Here is a 22,408-nt window from a genome sequence, read left to right as displayed (position 1 = left end):
TGACAGTTCATCATTTATTCCACCAAACAGTGATGGGGGCGGGAATTGTGGCCGGATGAGCACGACGAAGGTCAGTAAATCACAGTCCCTGGGGACAGCCAGGCTTCCCTCCTCAGACGATTAGGGGACCCTGTGCTCGAGCTCTTCAATACACGTGTCGCTTGCTCACAGTAGTAAATGATCTTTACGTGATTTCGGCTTCTAGTCCTACCTCGTGTAAATAGTGTCTTTGGAATTGGGAAAACTTGGATTACATTTCTACCTCTGCCGCTTACCAGCCTTGTATGATTCATTTCTCACCTTTGTTTCCTCATCTGTAAAATGGGACCACAATTCTTGAGAGCGTCTGTGACCAATAAATGAGTGACACTCGTGAAGTAAACAGTATGGGGTGTGGTAGGCACTCCAGGAAAGGGCTGTCTTCCACTCCCTGCCGGATTGTCAGAGCCATAAAGGCGAAGTTTGTGATTTCTGTTCATTTCTTATGTTATCCATATGGGTTCTCCTTTCCTCCTTTTCTGCCTCAGTTTCACACCGATGATTAGGTGCTCTAACACCTTAAGGTTACCAACTACCAATGATCTAGGCTTGGTATTCTGCATTGCCATTTCATTTAATGAAATGAATCTTAAAACTTAAAGAAGTGATATAACTTCCAGAGTTTCCTGTGACCACAGTTTCTCACCAGAAACATCTAAGAGGCAAAATATTCTTTTATTTATTTTTATTAAAAATTTTATAGGTATATTAACTTTGAGAGAGAGAGAAAAAGCAAGTGAGTGTGGGCAGAGAGAGAGGGAGAGAAAATTCCCAGTGGGTCCTGCATAATTGGCACAGAGCCCTATGAAGGGCTTGAACTCACAAACTGTAAGATCATGACCTGAGCTGAAATCAAGAGTCAGAGAAGGGCATTTGTTGAGATGGGCACTGGGTGTTATATGGAAACCAACTTGACAATAAACTATATTTAAAAAAAAAAGATGCTTAACAGACTGAACCCCCAGCCCCCCAAAGTATTCCCTTTTAAAATCAAGCCTGGAAATCGGCACAACTTTTCATCAACTTAAGTTAAAGATGCTAAGTCCTCTCATCTTTGTCTTATTTTATTAAAAAAAAATTCAGGGCAGGGAATTTTTCCCAAAAAAGACAAGGTTGACATTGATAGAAAACAAAATTAATTAAAAACAGAGGACAGTGACAGTAAATATAAAACATAAAATCCAATACACAGGGAAGTGTGGGAAACCCTGGGGTGCTGAGAGAGTTCAAGGCAACTTCCCCCAGTAACAACTCATGCAAATCAGAGTTTTCCAGGCACCTCCTCAGAAGTGCGTACCTAGCTCTTGGCCCCGGCACCTTAACACAGGAGCACACAAATGTGCATTCAAACACGAGCACACATCCAATCACCCAACCCTCCATGCACATGGAGACACACACCCTGACTTAGCTCTTTAACCCAGTTTGCCTCCTTCGGTCCCTGAGGGTTTGAGAAGGAAAACTGTCAGCCTGAACATTTCACAAGGGCCTACAGTCAGGTGTGTACGTCTGCCCCTTCCGGGTTTACAGTAGCTGTGGGATTAAGGGCCATCTACTTCCTGGAGTGGACTCCAAGCAGGAAATCAGGCGGCTGGCTTCCCCTTCCACTGTCCACTTATGAAGTTCAGACCTTCCCAACCATGGGAGCTTGGCTGCTGCTTTAAGGACGTGTCATACCTCAGGTCGGTGGAAATCAAAAGGAAACCCTGAAAAAGATGCAAGGGTGAACACAACGTCACACTCTGGGGACCCGCAGCAGAGGTGGTCTCTCTTTACCAGGTTCTTCTGCATCCCCCCCCCCCCCCCCCCCCCCCCCCCCCCCGCCCCGCCCTTGCGAGTGCTGCAGACACAGGAGCAGACCATTGGGATAGCTGCCACCTTATGTGACTTAAGCAACTATAGAAGGGGAGGAGGGAAGGGAAGGGGGTAGGCTATCCTGCAGGATTGGAGAAATCCATCAGACTCTTATTCTACCCCCTTCCCCAAAGAAAAGTGTTGAAAGGGAAGAAAAAAGGTGATCTGTAGCTTGTTTATAAAGGTTAATGAGGAAATAGCTCACAACAGATCCTGAACTCGAGGAGCATCTTTGGTTCAGGCAACAGTTCAGTGAGAGAATAAACGAAATAGTGTACCCTCTCCCACTGCTGTGTGAGCAGGTCGGCTGCGAAGGGAAATCAGACCCAGGCTGATTTTTAAACTCATGTTTAAATGCTTTTCATTGTTGACTACAAGAGCTAAACGTTTTGTCTGTAAAATGTGGGCTGGAAACACGAAGCAGAACAAAGGAGCGTAAAACATAAGCAAATCAGGAAGAGGCTTATTTTAGCAGGAAAACAAATTGGGCAGTTAGGAGAATATTCACATTCTTACCTCAAAAACTTCAATATCTGAATTGACGAAGGAGATCTTGTGTGGGTTGGGCAGGGGAAATCCTTGCTGCAATTTTGCTAAAACATAGAACAAGGTGTAAGATAACTAGTCACAGACACAGAGGTTTTAGCAAACCTTTTAGTAAAGGACAAATAAGCAACTTTTAAATTATATATCTTTTCCTTCTTCCTGATTCTGAGTTTTCATTCTATGTCCCCAGCATTTCCGTGGATGAATGCTCACTTAATTAACAAAGTGCTTAATAAAAATGCACAAGCAATTATGTACCTTCGGAGGGCAGAAAAATGCTGGCAACTTGTCCAATTTATATTTTGAAAATGACTTAGTTTGTAGGTCTGAGAACATTCTGGCCTCTGATACAAAGTGTATTTTAACCAGGCCAAACTCAAGATGCTGCGGTTTGTGGGAAACTGTCGATCCAGATGGTGGTCTGTGCAGAGAGAACCTCTAGGGAGAATAATCTCATTTCTGGCTGATTCTGGCTGACCTCAAGGAGATTCTTTACTGCCTCAGGAAGGCAGTTTCAATCTCTTTAACTCAACTAGAGTTTAACTGTTCTTGCTGAGTTCTGAAGGTAGTGTTGCTAACAGGGCTTGGACTGGAATAACTAATTTTGCAACCACATCATTGATAGTACAAACTTTGTAAATTCTGGCATTGGCCTGGATTCACTAAGAAACATGCTTCAAGTACAGACTTTGGGGTGGAAAGTCCCAAACAATCCCCAGTGTTTGGTTAACATCAAAGTCACACGTTCCCAAGAATCCCTTACCGTTGGCCAGTGGGAGGATACCAAAGTGGAGAATGGAGGACAGAATGTTCTCAAACCTCAAGACCTAAAATGAAAGGGGATACCAAGTCAGTTGCCAAAACCAGGGCATTTTGAAAGTACCACGCCGGGTCTGGACGTGCACTTTCCCAGACCTTATCATGACAGAGGGTGATAGAATCTCCCCATAGAGACAGTTTTGCTTTCCAGACACTGAATAAGATTTTTGCAGGGAAGCATATTAAACAGGTTCCCAATCTTTTATTCCTCCTTGAGGATAGCTGTTTCTGCTCCTGGGTATGCTAGATCCTGGTGAGAACAAATGCAGAGGGACCGCGTGGTGGCAGAAAACCTGCCCGCTAAGATATTTACCAAGGAAGACAATCTAAACAATTGCTAAGTATCCCAATTAGTAAGTAGTCTGCCCTTGATTGAGGTCCTTTGCATTATGTTTTGCTCTATATTTAACAGAACATCCAATTTATCTTGAGCAAACTATGGTAGTTGTTAAATCTTAGCAGAGTGTCAGTTCCTGGGAAGGTTCAGGTATTAAAAATAAATGGACATGACGAACATTGATTCACTCAGTGAACATATTTTGAACATCCTATATGCTTAGCAAGCTATGCAGCCTAGCGAGGAGGGCTCTGAGGCTGAGTTCCTACATTTACCTCTCGTTTTTACCACTTAGGTCATGTTGGGAAAGCTCTTTTCTCAGTTTCCTCAAGTGTAAAATGAAGATAAACAGCATGAATGTCATAGAGTCGGTTTCGTGATTAACCAAGTTAATATTGCGTAAAATGCCCAGTATTCACCACTGTCATTTTTTTCAGAAATGTCTTCATTGGCACGCTCTCTTGCTGGTATGAAGCAGTTTTTTTGGGTCTTCCTGGAAGACATTGCCTCCTCTAGGCTCAGGAAATATTATTTATGAGAAAGTCAGCTATGCTTTCTCATGGACTATAGTCTGTCCTCTACCAAATAGCTATGCCTCGGAGGTGGTAACCCACAATGCATGAGACAATCTTGGTATTTTAAGTTTCAATGTTTGGCATGAAAGATACTGTTCCTAGCTTGTTGGCACTATTGTCACTGTCTCATCTTTCCAACCTAAAAAAAAAAAATCAGGATGCCCCTATAAAATTAAACAAATAAACAAACATCTTGTTTGGTCTCCTGGATAAATTCTCTGGTTTCTTCGTTGTTTTCCGCAGTTCTGTTTCTCTCTGAATAGCTGCTTCTGGTGAACATGGTAATAAGTTCAGTACTTACTTGTCCCAGGACTGCCCTGTGGGGGGTTAAGTGACCTGACCAAGGCCACAGAGCCAAGTTAAGTGGGAGTTCACTCTTGCAGTTTGGTCTCAGAGTCTGTGTAGGTAACCATTATCCTACACTGCTCCTTGACATAGAGGTGCCAATAACTGAAATTAATTGTTGTAAAGACAATGGCTGTCATTTATTTAATACCTGCCATGTGTTCAACGTGCTAAATAAATGTCATATGGAATCCCAGAAAATCGTCTCAGCAACCCCAACACCATAATCCCCACCTCATGCTTACTTGCACTGCCGATTCTCTTGCCCTGATTATCTTTCTCTATAACATTTTTCAGCACATACAATATAGAACTGCTTGTTGCCTCACCCTCCCCGTCTCCCTCACACATACACACACATGCTCTCTCGCTCACTCACTCACACACCTTCCAGAATAGGACTGCCCTGCAGTGGCGGTATTGACACTTTGGGAAGGATCATTCTCTGCTGTGGGGGGTTGCCTCGTGCACTGGGGGACCTTAAGCAGCAACCTCGGCCTCTACCCACTAGATGGTGACAACCGAAGATGCCTTTGGGGTGTGTGTGTGTGTGTGTGTGTGTGTGTGTGTGTGTGTGTGCGCATGCGCATGCAAAACTGGACTTAGATGGGAACCACTGCTCTGGAATATGGGTACCACGAGCTTAGGGACATCGATTAGTGATTGGATGATCTTCCTGACATTTGGGGGAGGGGCTTGTTTCCATGGGATATAGTCTTCCAGTCCGGAGGCCACCAGGCTGGGGCCCCCAAAAAGGTATCTGCACAGCCAGCCTTGAACCAATTTTAGGAGATGCCTGGAAAGGCTTCAAAGAGCAAACTTAATCATGGCCTAATAATTCACAGATAGCCTCATCCTTTGGGAGTCTGGATCTTATATTTAATTCTTAAAGATTCTTTATCCAAAAAATGAAATCTCCCTGAAAATGCCTCGGTTTTTTCCTCCCAACATTACATAGGCCTTCGTTTTTAAAAAATTCTTTTAGGTCTTTCTGAAAAGATAAAAGTGAATTGGAGAGCTCCCGTTTAAAAGTTAATGGGGTTGGAAGGCAAGTAGCTACACAAGGAATTTTAAAGTTAAAACCTACGCTCAAGGGGAAACCAGGTACTTGGGGGCTTAGCAAAGAGTCATCCAGCTACTGTATAGGAAAATTCTCACTTTTCCCTTGACAGAGAACCCTGAGAGTTTTGACTTTTACCTCAATGTTGCTGCGATTGGACTCTGGTAAAGAGAGGCGGAATCTGAAACAAAACAAAACAAACAGGAAAATATTAAAGAGCGGAAGATTTAAAAACGACCATCTCAGTAGGAAGGAACAAAAAGGGAAGGGTATTTTTTAAAGGTCCATAAGCCACTATTAAAAAAGACCACAGACTTGTAAGGACATAATGTTCTATTACATCTTTATCCCTATATTTGCTGCTTACGAAGCAGAAGGCTTGGGAGTGTAACCAGGATGGATCTCTCAAGTGCATTTGCTATATGGGACTTAATGTTGGCAACTCGAATGCAGCATGATCTTAAGAAAACCGTTTTCAGTCTCCAGCCATACCACCCTGAATGTACCCAGTCTCATCTGATCTCTGAAGCTAAGCAGGGTGGGGCTTGGTCAGTACTTGGATGGGAGAAATAGTCTGCACCATTTCTTGGTCTGAACTCCCAGAATACACACTTGACTTTCTGTGCATAGAAATAGTAATATGAAGCAGGAGTAGTCAACAGGGACGATCCCATCATTTCATAGATGGGGAAACTGAGGCCCAAAGAGGGGAAATAGTAACGGCAGACTTAAGACCAGAACTCAGATCTCTGGATGGCCATCCCAAACCTCCCTTCCATTGTAGGATGTTGTCTCACGGTACTTTCCCCTTAGCTTCCCATGGCTCACTTTTGCCCAGGTGTGTAGAGCCTTCCTTCTGCATCAACCTTCTAAGGTTCTCCTTGTCTCCAGTCTGATCTTCTCCAATCTGTCTTCCACACCATGCCCAGAGTCAGCTCTATGATAAGGATGTCTGATGAGGACATGCTCTGTTCAAGATTCTTTCATGGCTTATGATAGAGTCCAACTCTATTATCCGGCACACAGGCTTTTTTGTATTCTGGTGTCCAGTGACCTCTCTGCTCTCACTTCTGTGCATCCTCCAAGTTGAACTTTATATTCAAGAACCCTGAACTGCTTGGTACTATGTTGTTTCATTAATCAGGCACTAAATATCCGAGGTTAAAAAATATATTGGCTTTAGAACATATAACAAAAAATCCTGAAAAAATAAAAATTAATACGTGCCCATAACTGGTAACATTATGGCCACTCATCACTTTAACTCAACTCCACCCATGGGCAAATTTAAATGACATTAAATGTGGAGTGCATTTGAATGCATGCAATATATTTTGGGCTGGATTCTCCAAAATTAGAGTGGATAAGGTCGAAAAGATCTTTAAACAACTGTAAAGTATTTCCTTGCATATTCCATGATATTTCTGGCCTCCATGCTTTTTGCTCATGCTATTCCCTCTTTTTGAAATTGGCCCTCCCCTTTTTCTTTGACTGGTTAACTCCTTTTAACTGATTAAGATTTAACTCTGATGTTACTTCTTCCAGGCATCTTTATGTCATTACATTTAAGGAGCAGATAGATATTAATACAAGAGGCAAGCTTGCTTGTTATCAGTCAATATCATATTAATAGGAATTAGCTTTTGAGATTGCTTCAAAGTGACAGGCAAGAGTAAAAACCAAAAAAAGACAGATCTTCAAGGATCAGAGAGGTCATCAATGGCTCTGTGGTTCAAGTGGGTCTCAGTGGAAAGTGAAGATGGGAATCCTTAGGGCATCTTTAAAGGAGGTAATCTGAGCAGGTGAACAAACACTTGCCGGCATTGCTGGAGAAGTGTGAGGGGGGGAGTGTCTCCTCTTGGTCAAGCTGCTATTTATGATGGGCAACCGAGGCCAGGTTTTAGAAATTCATCTGACTGAGAGGTGGAACACTTGTAGATTTCTTCTTATAAAAGATTTTATTTTTAAGTAATCTCTTAAGTTATCTCTACACCCAACATGGGGCTTGAACTTACAACCCTGAGATCAAGAGTTGCATGGTCTACTGACTGAATCAGCCAGGAGCCCCACGCTTGTGAATTTCTGTCATCACAACTTCAAGCCATGACTGGCTATTTCAGGATCACTTGCTATGAGTAGAGCTTGCCTGGAATTTCCCACGACCTGACTATTCTTTCCATCTCCGGCTGTCTTTCTTCTATCTGCTTCCTAGTTCTCTAGCATACTTACCAGGTTAGTTTGTTAATGGACACGTCTTTTTAACTGCAGAGACACAGGTGGAGCAAAGAGCAAACTCTTGGGCAAAAACACACAAGTGCAACTCCGACCACGACCACTAGGTGGCAAACGATTTCAGTCTTTTGACCTTTCATCCTGTAGGGATCCCCTAACCTGTTGCTGAAAGCACAGCTACTAGGAACTATTTTTTTTTGTTTTAATTTTTAAAATGCTTATATATCTTTGAGAGAGGGGGAGATGGAGAGAGGAGGAGGGGCAGAGAGGGAGGAAGACACAGAATCCAAAGCAGGCTTCAGGCTCTGGGCTGTCAGCACAGAGCCCAACACAGGGCTCCAACTCACAGTAAGATCATGACATGAGCTGAAGTCTGATGCTTAACTGACTGAGCCACCCAGGCGCCCCTACTAGGAACTAATTTGATTACAGAACCACAGAGTTGATGGGGAGAAAGGGAGCTCAAATAGCCTTACCCTGAAGACATATAAGAGTAGAGACTATTTAAAACGTTTTGGAGAAGGTTTACTGCCCTCATGGAAAACCAGAGCAAAAGTGCAAACTCTTAAGCCTGTTGAATGATGGTGGGATCGTCATCCAGGTCGACAGAGCAGATATGACAGACTGAAGTTCAAGTGGACCAAAGTACAGGGGCTCACAATGCCACTCCTCCAACCTCGCGGCCATAGCAGACACTGAAAATCAATCCTCGCACTCAAAATCTTCTAACAACAGCTTACCTCTTTGCCCTCTGACTATGAACTTGAGTACAGGGCATGGCACATTGAAGTACTTAGTATTCATTCATTCATCTGTCCAGCAGATACTTATTGAACGCCTAATAGATATCAGCCCTGGGACAGGTGCTGGAGACAACAGTTGTAAGTGAAACCAAACACAGCCACTGCTCCCATGTGGCTTAAAGCCTAGTGGGGAGGCAACACATTAATCAAATAAGCCTGCTAATTACAGATTGGGATCAATGCTCTGAAGGAAAAAAAAAGTTCACTGAGGCAAATAAAAGAGGAACCTGATCTAAATTGCTAAGTGCAGGAAGGTTTCCAAGGAAGAGAACTATGTTCTTGAGCTGACATGTGAAGGTTGAGCAAGATTAAAAAGGCAAATTGGGGGGCGCCTGAGTGGCTCAGTCAGTTGGGTGGCCAACTTTGGCTCAGGTCATGATCTCATAGTCTGTGGGTTCAAGCCCCGCGTCGGGCTCTGTGCTGACAGCTCAGAGCCTGGAGCCTGCTTCAGGTTCTGTGCCTCCCTCTCTCTCTGCTCCCCCCCCCCCACTTACTCTCTGTCTCTCAAAATAAAATAAAGACATAAAAAAAGGCAACTGGGGAAGAGGGGACGGTCCCGCAGAGGTTGTGAAGATACCACGCAGGGAATGGAGGCCAGGAAGAGAACACAGCAAGATGATGCTCAAGAGGCAGAGAGTGGTTGGCCAGGCTGGGGTTCTCAGGCCATGTTAAAATTTTGATATTTATCTTAAGAGTAAGGAATCTATGGAAAGTTTCTAAAAAGGAAGATGATGTCTGTGTTTTATAAAGGTCACTCAGGCTGCAGTATGGAGAGAAAAGATGGGCAGGCCAAGAGGTTTTCTAGGTGACCCTTCTGTGTAATGCACTAGGCAATGTGAATTGTTTTAATGATAAGTATATTTATGATGGACAGACAGAAGCTATATGTATAGGAAATAATTAGAAAACAATACAATGCAGCATGTCTTCAGTGCCCCATTGTGGGTTTACATAGCACACTGACTTGCCACAGGGATTCCAAGAAGGTATGAGAAGGTGAAAAAACCAGTGTGGGTTGGAGGGGTGTGTGTGTGTGTGTGTGTGTGTGTGTGTGTGTGTGTGTGTAAGATGGTAGGGGGGATAAACTACCCTTTGAGAGAAGTACTCTGTACACTACCATTTACAAGCACTCCACCATGTCCCTGAAGTACCCAGTTTTTGCCTTTTTTTTTTTTTAAAGTAGGCTTCATGCCCAGTACAGAGCATGAGATCTGAGCTTATGAACTTGAGGTCAAGACCTGAGCTTAGATCAAGAGTCGGACACTTGGGACGCCTGGTTGGCTCTGTTGGTTAAGCATCTGACTTTGGCTCAGATCATGATCTCATGGGTTCATGAGTTTGACCCCACATCGGGCTCTCTGCTGTCAGCACGGAGCCTGCTTAGGATCCTCTATCCCCTTTCTCTCTTCCCCTCCCCCATTCTCTCTTTCTCTCTCAAAAATAAATAAGCTTTGAAAACAAGAGTCAGATACTTAACTGACTGAGTCACCCAGGTACCCCCCTTCCCAGTTTTTGCCTTTTAATCTGAGTGTTTCTCTTACCAGGCTGTACACATGAAAGGTAGAAGCGATTGCTTTTTTTCTCTGCTCTCTGTATCAAGAACAGTGTAGAGCACATAGTAGGTGCTCAATAAATTCTCATTGAATTACTTGACTGTGATAAATGAGCAGATAAAGGATGGGTTGGGAGGTGTTTATTGGAATTGGGGTCACTTTGAGGGTGAGCCTGTCTAAAGTAGAATCATTTTAGGGGGCTCTGAGAGGTAAATTGGCTGGCTTGGAAGGTTGTTGAAGGTCTTGACAACCCCAGGCTGTGGATTTAACCTAACAGTTCAAGATTTTAGTGTGAGGTATGTGTTGAGCCCATTCCAGTATTAGAGAACCCTCTTGATGAGGAAGAGTTCCCCAGAGTTTTATCTTTACTGCCTTCTGCAGACTGGTGATTCCTCCAAGTCTGGGAGGAAGGGAAGGAGTCCTTTGGGGGTTTCCTCCTCTGACAGGGGCCTCCCACGATGGTACTCCTGGGCCCAGGCTTCCCCACAACCTCAGAAGAAGGGTGGAGATGGCGGTCGGTGCAAATGCCAAGCCCCAGCTCTGATGACCTGTCTAAAGCACGGTTCCAACAGAAACTGAATCCAGTCTTCCAGACCTGTTTTCTTTTCTGGGTTTCCCTCCAGATGACTCACATTGGGATCTGTTTATCTGGCCAGGATGTGAGCAGTAGAACTGGGTGGTGACTCCATCGGCTTGTAGCCAGCTGTATTTGCATTCTCTGATGGTGTTGGCTGGGAAAAGGTGTAGGGTGTGTGTGTGTGTGTGCGTGTGTGCGTGTGTGTGTTGATGTTATTGGTGGGAGGTGCAGTTTGGGAGTGTCCAATGCCTCACTTGTGGCAATGTCATAATTGTTCCCAGGTTCTAAATGGTTCAACAATAATGTATATTTGATTGCCTTGAGCTTTGCGTGTGATTAAGAAAAAGGGTTAGATTAAGTCATCTGTATGGGGACCAAAAAAAAGAAAATGTTGTTTAATTTGGTCTCAAAAATGTCTACTACATGGACCAACGTGTGTTGGGGTTACCTCCAAACAGAACTGTGTTTGGAATAAAAGTCTCAGTTGTAGACAGACCAGTACAAATCTGGTTTCTGATTTTGAGGGCCAATTCTATAGCTTTTAAGGCTGTCCTGACTTGTCATGTCTCTTGGGATCAATTTCTCCCTCTTATGTGGTCAAAATGTGATCCCAGAAGGGGGACTGAGAATAAGATACCACCACTAGTAGTAACAAATATTTCCTGAGCTCCAGTCATGCGCAGAACACTGTGCTTTTCACACATTATCTCATCTGCCCATACAATAGCTCTGGTGGATACGTGCTCTGTTTTGCTGATGAGGAAACTGAAATTTAGAGAGGCTAATTAACTGGCTCAGGGTCACACAGCCGCCAAACGACTGAGGTGGAATTCACAATCAGATATTCCTGACTACGGGGCTGTGTTCTTAATTAGACATACCTACTGAGGTCAAGCTGATTACTTAGTACTCCCAGCTTTTGCTTTCTTTATTTTTTCCTTCACTCTATTTCTCCATGCAGTGAGAAAAGGGCCGTGTGCATTTTCTATGGCAGGTCACCCATGTGCATTTTCCATGCAGGTCCATTGCAGCCCGCGGCTTCTCTTCTATCAGTTAACACTGAGAAAGGACACCCTGCCTGCTTCAATTTCGTGGGACTCCACGCTCATGGGTTTCATTTCTGGGCAAGGGTATGTGCTGTCTAAATCTTCTAAGTCTTGGCTGTGTACCACATCAAAGGCAGTATAATGTCTTAAGTGGACACTCATGGATGTGAAAACTGCTCACCCAGGTTCAAGTTCTGGCTCTGCTCTTCAATAGCTCTGTGACCTCTATAAACTGTAAAACAGGGGTAAAAAGCTACCTCCAGGTCTATTCACTGAATCTCAGACATTGATTGAACACAGTACCAGCCCCTAAGGATAGGGGTTGTGAGGTTTAAATGAAGTAATACATGTGAAGTTCTTGGCATGGGACCAGTAGACAGCAAAGCCTCCATAATAAAGTAGCTATAGGGGCTCCGTTGGTTGAGCATCTAACTTAGGCTCAGGTCATAATCTTATGGTTTGTGAGTTCGAGCCCCATATAGGGCTCTCTGCTGACAGCCTGTGCTGTGCTGACAGCCTGCTTCGGATTCTGTGTTTCTGCCTGTCTCTGCCCCTCCCCCACTCACAGTCTGTCTCTCAAAAAGAAATAAACATTAAAAAAATTCAAAAAAAGTAGCCATAAATAGTAAAATAAAAAGCAGTTTCTCCAATTGCCATCATTGGGTGGGAGACAGGGCAATAAGGTATTTCCTGACTCTTAAATGATTTTATGTAATTGATCACCTCCTTCCCCTGGTTGAGGCTGGCCCAAAATTTTAAGTAATAGCCATAGCCAACCTTCTTGAACACTTAGTATGCACTTTACAATGTATTAACTCCTGTATTACTTACAATAACTCCCTGAAGTGGGTTTTATTATATCCTAATTTTATAGAGAATGAAATGGAGGCCCAGAGATGTTAAGTAACTTGCCTGAGATCCCACAGCTAATGAATGGCAGGGTGGGGCTCTGAACCAGCGAGTCTGACTTCGAAGCCTGATCTCACTGCCTCTTTATTTTATTTTTTTAAAATTTAATGCTTATTTATCTTTGTGAGAGAGAGAGAGACAGAGTGCAAGCAGGGGAGGAGCAGAGAGGGGGAGACACAGAATCTGAAGTAGACTCCAGGCTCTGAGCTGTCAGCACAGAGCCTGATGCAGATGAACCCACGAACTATGAGATCATAGCCTGAGCCCATGTTGGACACTCAACCTACTGAGCCACCCAGGCACCTCTCCTGTCGCCTCTTTAAACTCATCACACTGAATTTGCCTCAATTTCTGTGTCTTCTGTGTCTGTAACCAGTGGTGAGCAGCTCTGGATTCAGGCAGGGGATGTTTAGAAAGGTGTTTTGGGGGTTGGTGTTCTGGGAGCCTAATTTGGAAACCCTGTTTCCCAGGTTCTTCTCAGGGATGCTTCACTGACCTCTACCCACTTTACGCTCTCAGTGCTGTGTCTCTCTGACATCACTTAAGACCAAGTCTGGCTGTGTTCTGGAAAAGCAGTGCTCACGGAACCAGGAGAGGAGGCGCTGGCTGGGGCAGTCGTGGGGAGGTGAGGCTGCCATTCTCATGGCCGAAGACCAAGGTGTTCCTTCAGCAAGGCCTCTGCTCTTCTGCGAAGTCTTGCATCGGCTCCCTGGGGTCGGAGTGGTGCCTGCCCGTCTGTCTTGCCCCCTGCCCTCTGATGGCCCCAGGTTTGCCATAGCACCCTGAGGGAGCCACCCGCAGCTCGGTGCCCTGTGCAGTGGGACACGGCCTCACTCAGAAGGGCCCACACTCGCTTTATTCCCTTGCTGTCTCCATCTTGAAATTCTTCCTAAGTTTTTGGAAAGGGGCTCCACATTTTCATTTTGCAGTGGGCTTTGCGAATTATGTACCTAGTCCTGCTCAGACCCCACTAAGGCCTCAGGAAGCCTCCCCAGCAGGAGAATCTAATAGAGACCGGGCGAGGGTGGGAGGAAGGGGGAGACTCCAGGAAGGCAGGAGTCTTGATTTCAGCTTGTGTTTCCCAGGTGCTTATGGGCTATGGGAAGCTAGAGAATGGATCCATGTGTTTCTTTGGATGATGTGAATTTAGCAGGTTGTAATCGTTTTTGCAATTATTCCTGCAAATAAAGCTAATGCCCTCTGAATGTGCAGTTTCTTACAGTAGGAACACTGGAGAGGAGAGTCAGCCCTATCTAAGCAGAGAAGTGAACCTAGTCTCTTTGCTCTTTAAGGTCTCGCCGACCTCTTGCCCCAAGCCTGAAGCCCCATCCTTACTAAATTCTTTCTTCCAAATCCTGCCATCAGTAAACCAACTCCTGCTCAAATGCAAATAGGGTTTCTCCCTTCTCAAGAGATTTCTGCCTTCCCCATTCCTCTGATTTCCAGCCCCCTTACCTCGCAGCCCTGTTCTCAGGCTGCAGATGGAGGGCTCCCCAGAGCTTGTGGTGGTGCTGCTCTGGCAAACCGAATTGCGCATTCTCTGTTTTCTCTCCTGGCCTAGCTCCCATGCTGCCTACCCCTCACCTGCCACCTCCCCCTCCTCCTCTCCTCTTCTCTAGCTTCCGTCCTCTCTGCTATGAAAACTGCCATCTCAAAGATGACCCATCAAGGTTTAGAGTTTCATCAGCCTTGACCTTGTGGAGATAGGGTCACATTATGACTTTGGGGGTCCTTCAGGCACTTTTGCCTCTGGGAGCTCTTCCTCCATAAAAAAATATTAAGCATTATATTTGAAGACCGTGTTGTTATGAAGATAAGTATAATCCAGACTGGATTGTATCCATTTCTAATTCTTCTTTCAAAATACATCAAAACATTTTCATGGGTCCCTAAGATATCTGTGGGCTCTAGGATCTGTGCCTATTGAGGCTAATGCAGAAATCAGTCCTGCATTGAAGAGCTGGGTAAGATGGAATAAAGCCTTCTTGAAATCTTTTCTCTCTGGGAAACCATACTACCTTTTTTGTTGTTGTTCCTTTTATTGGGGAAACCATATAGTTACAGAGAAAATTCTAAGGAGAAAAACCCATTTAATCTCCTATCCTAACACAACTCTTCATCTGTGATTCACGTTCTTGTCCAGATGGAAAGCTATTTTACACAGCTGACTGCTGTGTTTATGCAGTTTCATATTCTGTTTGTTCCATTTAGTATCACTTTACTGAAGCATCTTCCGTGTTTCTGCAATAGTCTTCATAACCATCCAGTTGACTTATGGTGATTGACTTACTTTTTCCCTTCTGTCAGTTTCCTGTTCTTCCCAGACTCTGCTTTCTCTGGCCTTTTTATAGAGTTTTTCTTCTTCCTTCCCTGGACTTAATCTGGGCTCTCTGATCATTCTGAATATCATTTTCCCTCCCCCGAGATAGTTTGATTCATGGCTTCAACTATCTACTTCACAGGGCTGAGGAAAATGGGCTTTGCAGACGGTTCTTCTAAGTGGGAATTACTGTCCAGTGGTCTGTGAGTATGACCTGCATCCCTTTCACACTGCATGGCATTCATCTGAGAGCCAGCTAGGCTGTGGGGCATGGTTTTGTTAAACTCTACATTATAGTAATGGGATCTGAGTTTCAGAGCCTGAAGATACCTCAGCAATGCCCCAGTCCAACTTCATTATTTTATAGACAAGGAACCTGAGACTCAAAGCTGCTAACAGACTCGATCATGGTTATAGAACCAATGACCAGGTATTTGACACTTTGTTCCTTGACCTCAAAGTTTCATGCTCTTTCCTCATAGCATGCTTTCTGAAGTCGTTGAGGAGGAACATTGATTTATACTACTGTACCATTAGAATGTGAATTTATATTATGGAATTACATTTACAATGATCTGGCTCCCCATTTTATCTGAATATCATCTAATGGGAAGGAAAAAGAAAAAATCGACAGCACAGTTTTTAGTGAAGCCCGTACTTTGAAATGATCTGGGTCACTGTAGGAGAAGGGCCTATGTGATTCATGTTCTAGCCAATGGTAACTTCACTTGCTCTGTTAATGTTCACTTTGTCTCTATGGTCTGCTGACTCACTTATTACTAAGGTTTTCAACAGTTAAATCAATTAAACTTACCTGTTCAGAGACAATGAGCAGACCAGTCTTTGTCCCAAAATGACCAGGCCAACACTGGTACTAGCAACCTGCAGATAACAAAAGCATTCGTTACTAAGAGAGTGAATCTGTCTCTTTTGGCTGCAAATATTATTTCTTATTTGGAAATAAGAAATGGAAATATTGTAAGCTCTACTTTCCCTTTCATTCCTAGAGGTACTGGAAAGAAATAGCTCTGAAGATGTTGTCTTGTAGGTAGGGAAACTAATTATAAAGCCTTTTTAGGAACCTCTCTTATTTTTCTGTTTTCCCCCAATCTCTCTTCTCCATGTATGTGTGTTTGTGTGTGCATCTGTGTGTGTGCGCGCAAGTGTATATATGTATGTGTGTGCATATGTGTGTGTGTGTGTGTGTGTGTGAGAGAGAGAGAGAGACACTTCACTTGGGGTCAGTGTATCAGTCTCTTTCCATTGGGTTGAATTTGGCCTTCATCTGCTTAAATAGCCTTCAATTCCACCCTGACTTATTTTGGGGAAAAAAGAAAGTCAGTTATCAATGTATGAAGCGAGAAAATGGCACACAGGAAGCTGAGGAGGGGGAAAGGTATTTTACCATGTAGGGGGTACGATCACTGGCCCACCATACTTCCCCCACCCCGGTCTCACCCCTGTCCTCACCACTAACTCATGCCCCCAAACACTGAGTCAAGCACTGCCACTCAGTAGCCACTATAGGAACATGATTTGTGCCCACAGGCTGCCCTTCTGCCCCCGCAGGCTTACAAAGTCCATGGAAACGATGGCTTCAGCACTTGAGTTCTTGGGCTGGGTGAGGATCATGATGGAGGCAGGGATGTCTAGGGTGAAGTTACCCGGTAGTAACCTGATCACGGGAGGCTCCGTTGCCATGACTCGTACCAAGAAGGGCTGGGACAAGATGTAGATCTCTGCGATCTTCCGATGTCCAGGGAAAGAAGCAGAGAAGGGTTGAGTTGATGAGGGGAAATCACCAATTTGGGGTGCCCTGGCGTGATTAAATCTTACATCATGCAGTGAAGAATAGAAGCAAAGCTCTTCAATAATTATACCACCACCACCCCCACACACGAAACAAATAATACCAGCAGCTGACATTCACTGAACATATCAGAATTATCTGGTTTAATCTTTACAAAGTCCCCGTGCACAGGTTCTGTCAGAATCCCTGTTTCATAGCGGAAGACAGGTAAGTCTTCTTTGGTTAAATAATTTCCAGGTGAATAAGTTGAAGAACTGGGATTCAAATCTAGGTCTGTCTGACTCAAGATCCTTGCTCTAGAGGCAGGATGCTCTATGCGCCTCTCTCTCTCCTCAAGAGCACACCTGAGCCTTTCAGTACACGATGTCCAACAAGCAGGTGCTAAGCAGGCGTCAGATTAATAGCTGCTCCACTAAAGGTACAAACATGGGCAGTATTCCCTCATTTTCCATTTAGGCTGATCATTTCAAATGTGTGGAGGACACTTATGGCAGGGACAGTTGATTTATTCTGTAAACTTATAATACCTCTAATAGTACATTGTTTAATAAGTATGTGTGGATATTTTGTTACAAGAAAAGAAAATATCTTCAGAATGGAAAAATGGACTTAGTTTTAGACCAAAAAGGAATAGAAAGAGCCCAAGAATCTTCCAGAACTATCAAGGAGTTGAACCCTCAGCACTCACCCGGGAGAGCACGTTGCCAACACCTTGAGAGTTTTGAACCAAATGGTTGGAAATCTGGAAAAGAAAGACCATCATATCATTGTAATATTTTTACCTGGGTTCTCTTTTCAGGGAAAATCTAGCTTTCCTTCTATTTTTATGAATCATGAAGTTGTTCTACCAACAAATGATTATTGTTTAAAGGTAGCCTATCATTTTATAACCCAACCACAGGAAATCTGAGGCCCAGAGAAATAAAGTAACTTGCTCAAGGTCACACAGGAAGTACCTGCCTTTTGAGTAAGTATTTTCCTTTTGAGTAAGTGCCTTTTGACCTTGGCAACACTGTATGTGTCATACATGTATGACCCATGTGTAAACATCCTACAGTGGTTAACAATAAGTCTTGTATTATTGCCCCACATTTTCAGAGATTCCTGAGACAAAGGATGCTTAAGTAATTTATCTGCATAGATGAATGGGTCTCAGATCTGAAGCTAGGCCTTTCTAACTCTTGGCACTCTATGGTAGCTGGTGTGGCCACACCTGGTGTTTTGAACACAGCGTTATAACCACTTGTATAATTAAGACCCTTTTCTGGAATGAAAATATTTGTAGGGGATACTTGATAGGAGTTGTTGGCTGACTGGAGAGAGTATTCTCATAAAAGGGAGTGGCATGGCAAAGAGAATCTATGAGTATGTGTACTATTACTGGTCATTGTAGATAAATCAGTTGTAATTACCAACAAGTTCTCCTCTTTGTGTTGGCCTAACACAAGCCATAATAATAATAAAGATAGTAAGTAACACTTAGAGTGTTCTATAACACTTAGTCTGTGCTCGGTATTGCTCTGAATGCTTTACATATCTTTAAACCTCCCTACTGTCCACATCAACCTTTGGAGAGTGGAATTATTATTATCCCCATTTCCCAAATGATGACTCCCTGGCACAGAGAAGTTAAATAAACTGAAAATGCCTGAAGTCGCAGGTCATAAGTGTTGAGGGGAATCCTGGCATTATTTAAGATCAATCTAGAACAGTGGCCTGGTATCACACAAAACAGAAAATAGCAGAACTGGACACCCAACAACTTCTCAGCCAATAACAACATTTAATTCACAATTACTTCATTCATGTCCTGGTAGGACTGGGGGTCTAAAAAGGCCTGGGAAATAGAAATTATGATTAAAATTCCTGTAATGGGCTACTTATAATAAGATTAAATGTTGGTGCTGATTGTCACCATCCGTTAACTCTCCTCACCTCTTTTGTGGAGAGGGTGACGTTGAAGGCTCCGGCTGTAAAGTAGGCAAAGGATGCAGATTTAAAGAAAAACTCAGAGATTCCAACATACAACATAGAGTCACTGCGTTCCGGCAGCACAAAAGGAACTGGCGAGAAGGGCGGGTCAGTGAGGTCTTCCAGTGGGTAGACTACGCCCTGTGGGAAAACAGAGAGAAAGATCAGTGTATGAGGTGAAGACTCGGATGTACAGCACTAAAGAAAGTGGATCCACTCATACCAGAATCAGGAAAATTCCAGAAATCCTGTACGGATTAAAAGACAACAAGACCTTCTGACTCCTTGACTAGCAACTTTGGTTTTTGAATTCTGATGACTTCTTGAGCAGACATGGACGTGTCTGTCCACCCTGGGATGTGGCCTTCTCTCAGAGAAAGGAAGGCAGGTGCATTTAACTGGATGCACAGCTCCACATAGCTTCTGAGGTGCCATGTAGAGACGCCAAACCCTTGACCTTCAAACTCTGTGACTAGTGAGCATCTGGGTGTCACAGAAAGACTCAGAAGGATGCAGGACTCTCAATGGTTTAAAGCGTCTTTGGGGCATTCCTAATGCTGTCCTCATTAGCTATAGGGTATTGTCACAAAATGATGTCTTGAGTAACATTTAATTGATTTGAACAACTCTAAGTGATTGAAATATAAGTCAATATGCACTTAACAAAACAATGATATTAACTTTGGGGCAAAACTAAACATAAAGACAATTAATCTCTTTTTCCAGAATCAGCAAACACCATTTTTATATGCGAACGGGCCTGACAGAGGTCAACATCTCCCGGTTAAAGCTACCAACGGGACAGGAGTAGGAGTATCGATATGTGTAATCTATTCATATGTTAAGTTCTGATACATGCAGAGACACTGTGCCTCCTGCCCTTAGCATCAGACCTGTTCCCAGAGACAAAGGCATCACGATTCTTTCCTTGAAGAAGGCAGACACGTGTTGGGCAATCCCATCAAGAAAATGTTGAAGAGCCTTTTGAAGGAGCAAAAGCATGAGGGAATTGCTTGAGAGGAAATTAAATTATCTGAAGGGTCTGTAGTTATATTTTCTTTTGCACATAATATTTGTTCTTCAAATATTGGCTCTTGAGAGCCAGGAAGAGAATTCTGATGATGAGAAAGTTACCTTCAAATTCAGGTCGATGTGATTCTCAGTAATTTCTGGAGAACTGATTAGGGAATAATCCAGCAAAGTATAGTTGTCTATCTTGGTTAAAACTAAATAACAAACAAATACAAAAGAAAATTTACATTAAAGGCATAGTATAGCAAATGATTATTATCTATCCAGGACAACATAATTTTAATTCTCTGTTATTTAAGATAATGATTACCCTTATTTTATAAGTAATACATGCTCACTTTTCAAAGCCCAGGATAAGTAGGGAAGTCAAAAGAAGAAAGTAAAAATCATTTTTAATCACATTACACTGAAGGAAACATCAGTAAAATGTTGTTGTAGAGCCTTTTCTTTTCTTAAGTTTACTTATTTATTTTTAGAGAGAGTGAGCAAGCAGAAGAGGGTCAGAGAGAGAGGCAGAGAGAATCCCAAGCAGGCCCCACACTGCCAGAGCAAAGGCCAATACAATGAGATCATGACCTGAGCCAATATCAAGAGTCAGATGCTCAACTGACGGAGCCACCCAGGCACCCCAAGTATAGCCTTTTATATATATACACACACATACACCCATGAACACAATGTAATATACTTCTTCTTTTAATTAAAAAATTTTTTAAATGTTTATTTATTTTTGAGAGAGAGCCAGTGAAAGTCAGGGAGGGGCAGAGAGAGAGAAAGAGAAAGAGGGAGACACAGAATCCAAAGCAGGCTCCAGGCTCTGAGCTGTCAGCACACAGACTGATGTGGGGCTCGAACTCAAGAACCATGAGCCGAAGTCAGACTGACTGAGTCACCCAGGTGTCCCCATATATACTTCTTTTTAAAAAGAAAATTAGAGGGGCGCCTGGGTGGCTCAGTCGGTTAAGCGGCCAGCTTCGGCTCAGGTCATGATCTCACAGTTTGTGGGTTCGAGCCCCGCATTGGGCTCTGTGCTGACGGCTAGCTCGGAGCCTGGAGCCTGCTTCGGATTCTGTGTCTCCCTCTCTCTCTGACCCTCCCCTGCTTGCGCTGTCTCTCTCTGTCTCTCAAAGATAAATAAAAGACGTAAAAAAAAGTAAAAAAAAAAAAAAAATTAGACAGGGGCGCCTGGGCAGCTCAGTTGGTTAAGCATCTGACTTCTGATTTTGGCTCAGGTCATGATCTCATGGTTTGTGAGTTCAAGTCCTGCACTGGGGTCTGCGCTGACAGAGCAGAGCCTGCTTGGGATTCTCTCTCCCTCTCTCTCTGCCCCTCCACTGCTCGCTGACTCTCTCTCTCTCAAAATAAAGAAACTTAAAAAAACATTTAAAAAATTAGACAAAATTTTCTTATTACTATTAAACCACATATATTAGGCTGGTATAATGAGAAGCTTCCAAGTTCTACCTTATAGCCTTCTATACAGTTAGAACTTTAATTTTTTACAGTAAATATGTATTATTATTATAATTAGAAATCATCTTTAAAAAGAAATTTTGAGAGAAACAGATAGATAGGAATAAAATTCCTTAAGTTAAAGAGGCCAAGAAAATGTTCATGCACAGTCTATTAATTCAGTTTGTGTTTTGTATTATAATGTTCAGAGCGGCAGAAGGCCAGGGGACCAGGGGGCGGTAGGTGGGGTTCACAGGAAGCTCGGTCTCAGAGTCTGAGGCAGGTTGTACACAGGGGTGTGGGCTCGGGGTTCCGGCCTGGCCTGGGAGAGCTGCCCTCCTGCCCACCACGGGTTCTATGATATGAAGACCCCCTCCCTGTTCCAGAGGAAGGATCTGAGAACCACCTCTTCTCCTCCTGGACGCTGTGATTGGTTTATCCCGCGGATGGGGATAAGAAGCAAGAAAAGATGAAGGGTCTTGCAAGGTAAGGGCCTAATTCTGCCTTATGTCACTATAGCTTCTAAAATGCTTTTAAATTCACAGTAGGAACTGATCTCCTCACTGTCCTGGGAGGGGAGCAGGACCACGCCCATTTTACAGGTGAGGGAGTGAGGCTCCTACCAACAGAGAAACTTGTCCATGGCAAACTAGAACATGGGAGTCCTTGGCCAGTTCTTTCCTCACTACGTCTTTCTCTTTCCTGACTGATTCACTTGTCCAACCACCCTGAGTCCCTTCATTGACCCGATATTCATCCACCGAGTGCAGGTTAGGCACTGCTCCTAGTGCTGGGGACATGGCCAGAGAGTGCCTGTGCTTGTGGGCGAAGAGGCAGACACATGAACAGGAAGTTATAGTACAGTGAGAGCAGGTCTAAAACTGAGCTCCTGATGGTCCCCCTACGGACTTACGCTTACAGTCAGTCTTCCCCATCTTGGTAAATGGCAATTCCACTCTTCCAATTTTCTAGTGGCTCAGGTAAAAACCTGGGGTTGTCCTTGATTCCCTTCATGACGCATGTGCAGTGTGTCAGCAAATACCATTGTCCCTACCTTCAAGGACCACCCAGAACCTGAGTGTGTCCTACCATCTTCATTACTCCATCCAGCCAACGGCCATCATTACT

The 22,408-nt window shown here is 43.7% G+C and overlaps 1 protein-coding gene across 1 annotated transcript in view; it reads right to left on the bottom strand.

The window, feature by feature from the left end:
* Positions 1–1,163: 1,163 nt before the first annotated feature.
* The window catches only part of BPIFC (BPI fold containing family C), a 42,271-nt gene continuing 21,026 nt past the window's right edge, over positions 1,164–22,408 (bottom strand). The window contains exons 8-16 of the mRNA XM_029955167.1: positions 19,931–20,022; positions 18,761–18,937; positions 17,514–17,567; positions 16,591–16,761; positions 15,830–15,897; positions 5,714–5,756; positions 3,203–3,266; positions 2,410–2,486; positions 1,164–1,745 (exon numbers count right to left, since the gene is read on the bottom strand). Coding sequence (XP_029811027.1) covers positions 1,623–1,745; positions 2,410–2,486; positions 3,203–3,266; positions 5,714–5,756; positions 15,830–15,897; positions 16,591–16,761; positions 17,514–17,567; positions 18,761–18,937; positions 19,931–20,022 — 869 coding nt within the window. The 3' untranslated portion in view covers positions 1,164–1,622. The remainder of the gene's footprint in view (positions 1,746–2,409; positions 2,487–3,202; positions 3,267–5,713; positions 5,757–15,829; positions 15,898–16,590; positions 16,762–17,513; positions 17,568–18,760; positions 18,938–19,930; positions 20,023–22,408) is intronic.

This window comes from Suricata suricatta, chromosome 10 (assembly GCF_006229205.1).
Source record: "Suricata suricatta isolate VVHF042 chromosome 10, meerkat_22Aug2017_6uvM2_HiC, whole genome shotgun sequence".
In the NCBI taxonomy this organism is placed as follows: domain Eukaryota; kingdom Metazoa; phylum Chordata; class Mammalia; order Carnivora; family Herpestidae; genus Suricata; species Suricata suricatta.
The sequence above is the reverse complement of the archived record's forward strand: the minus strand, read 5'-3'. Positions and strand labels throughout refer to the sequence as shown.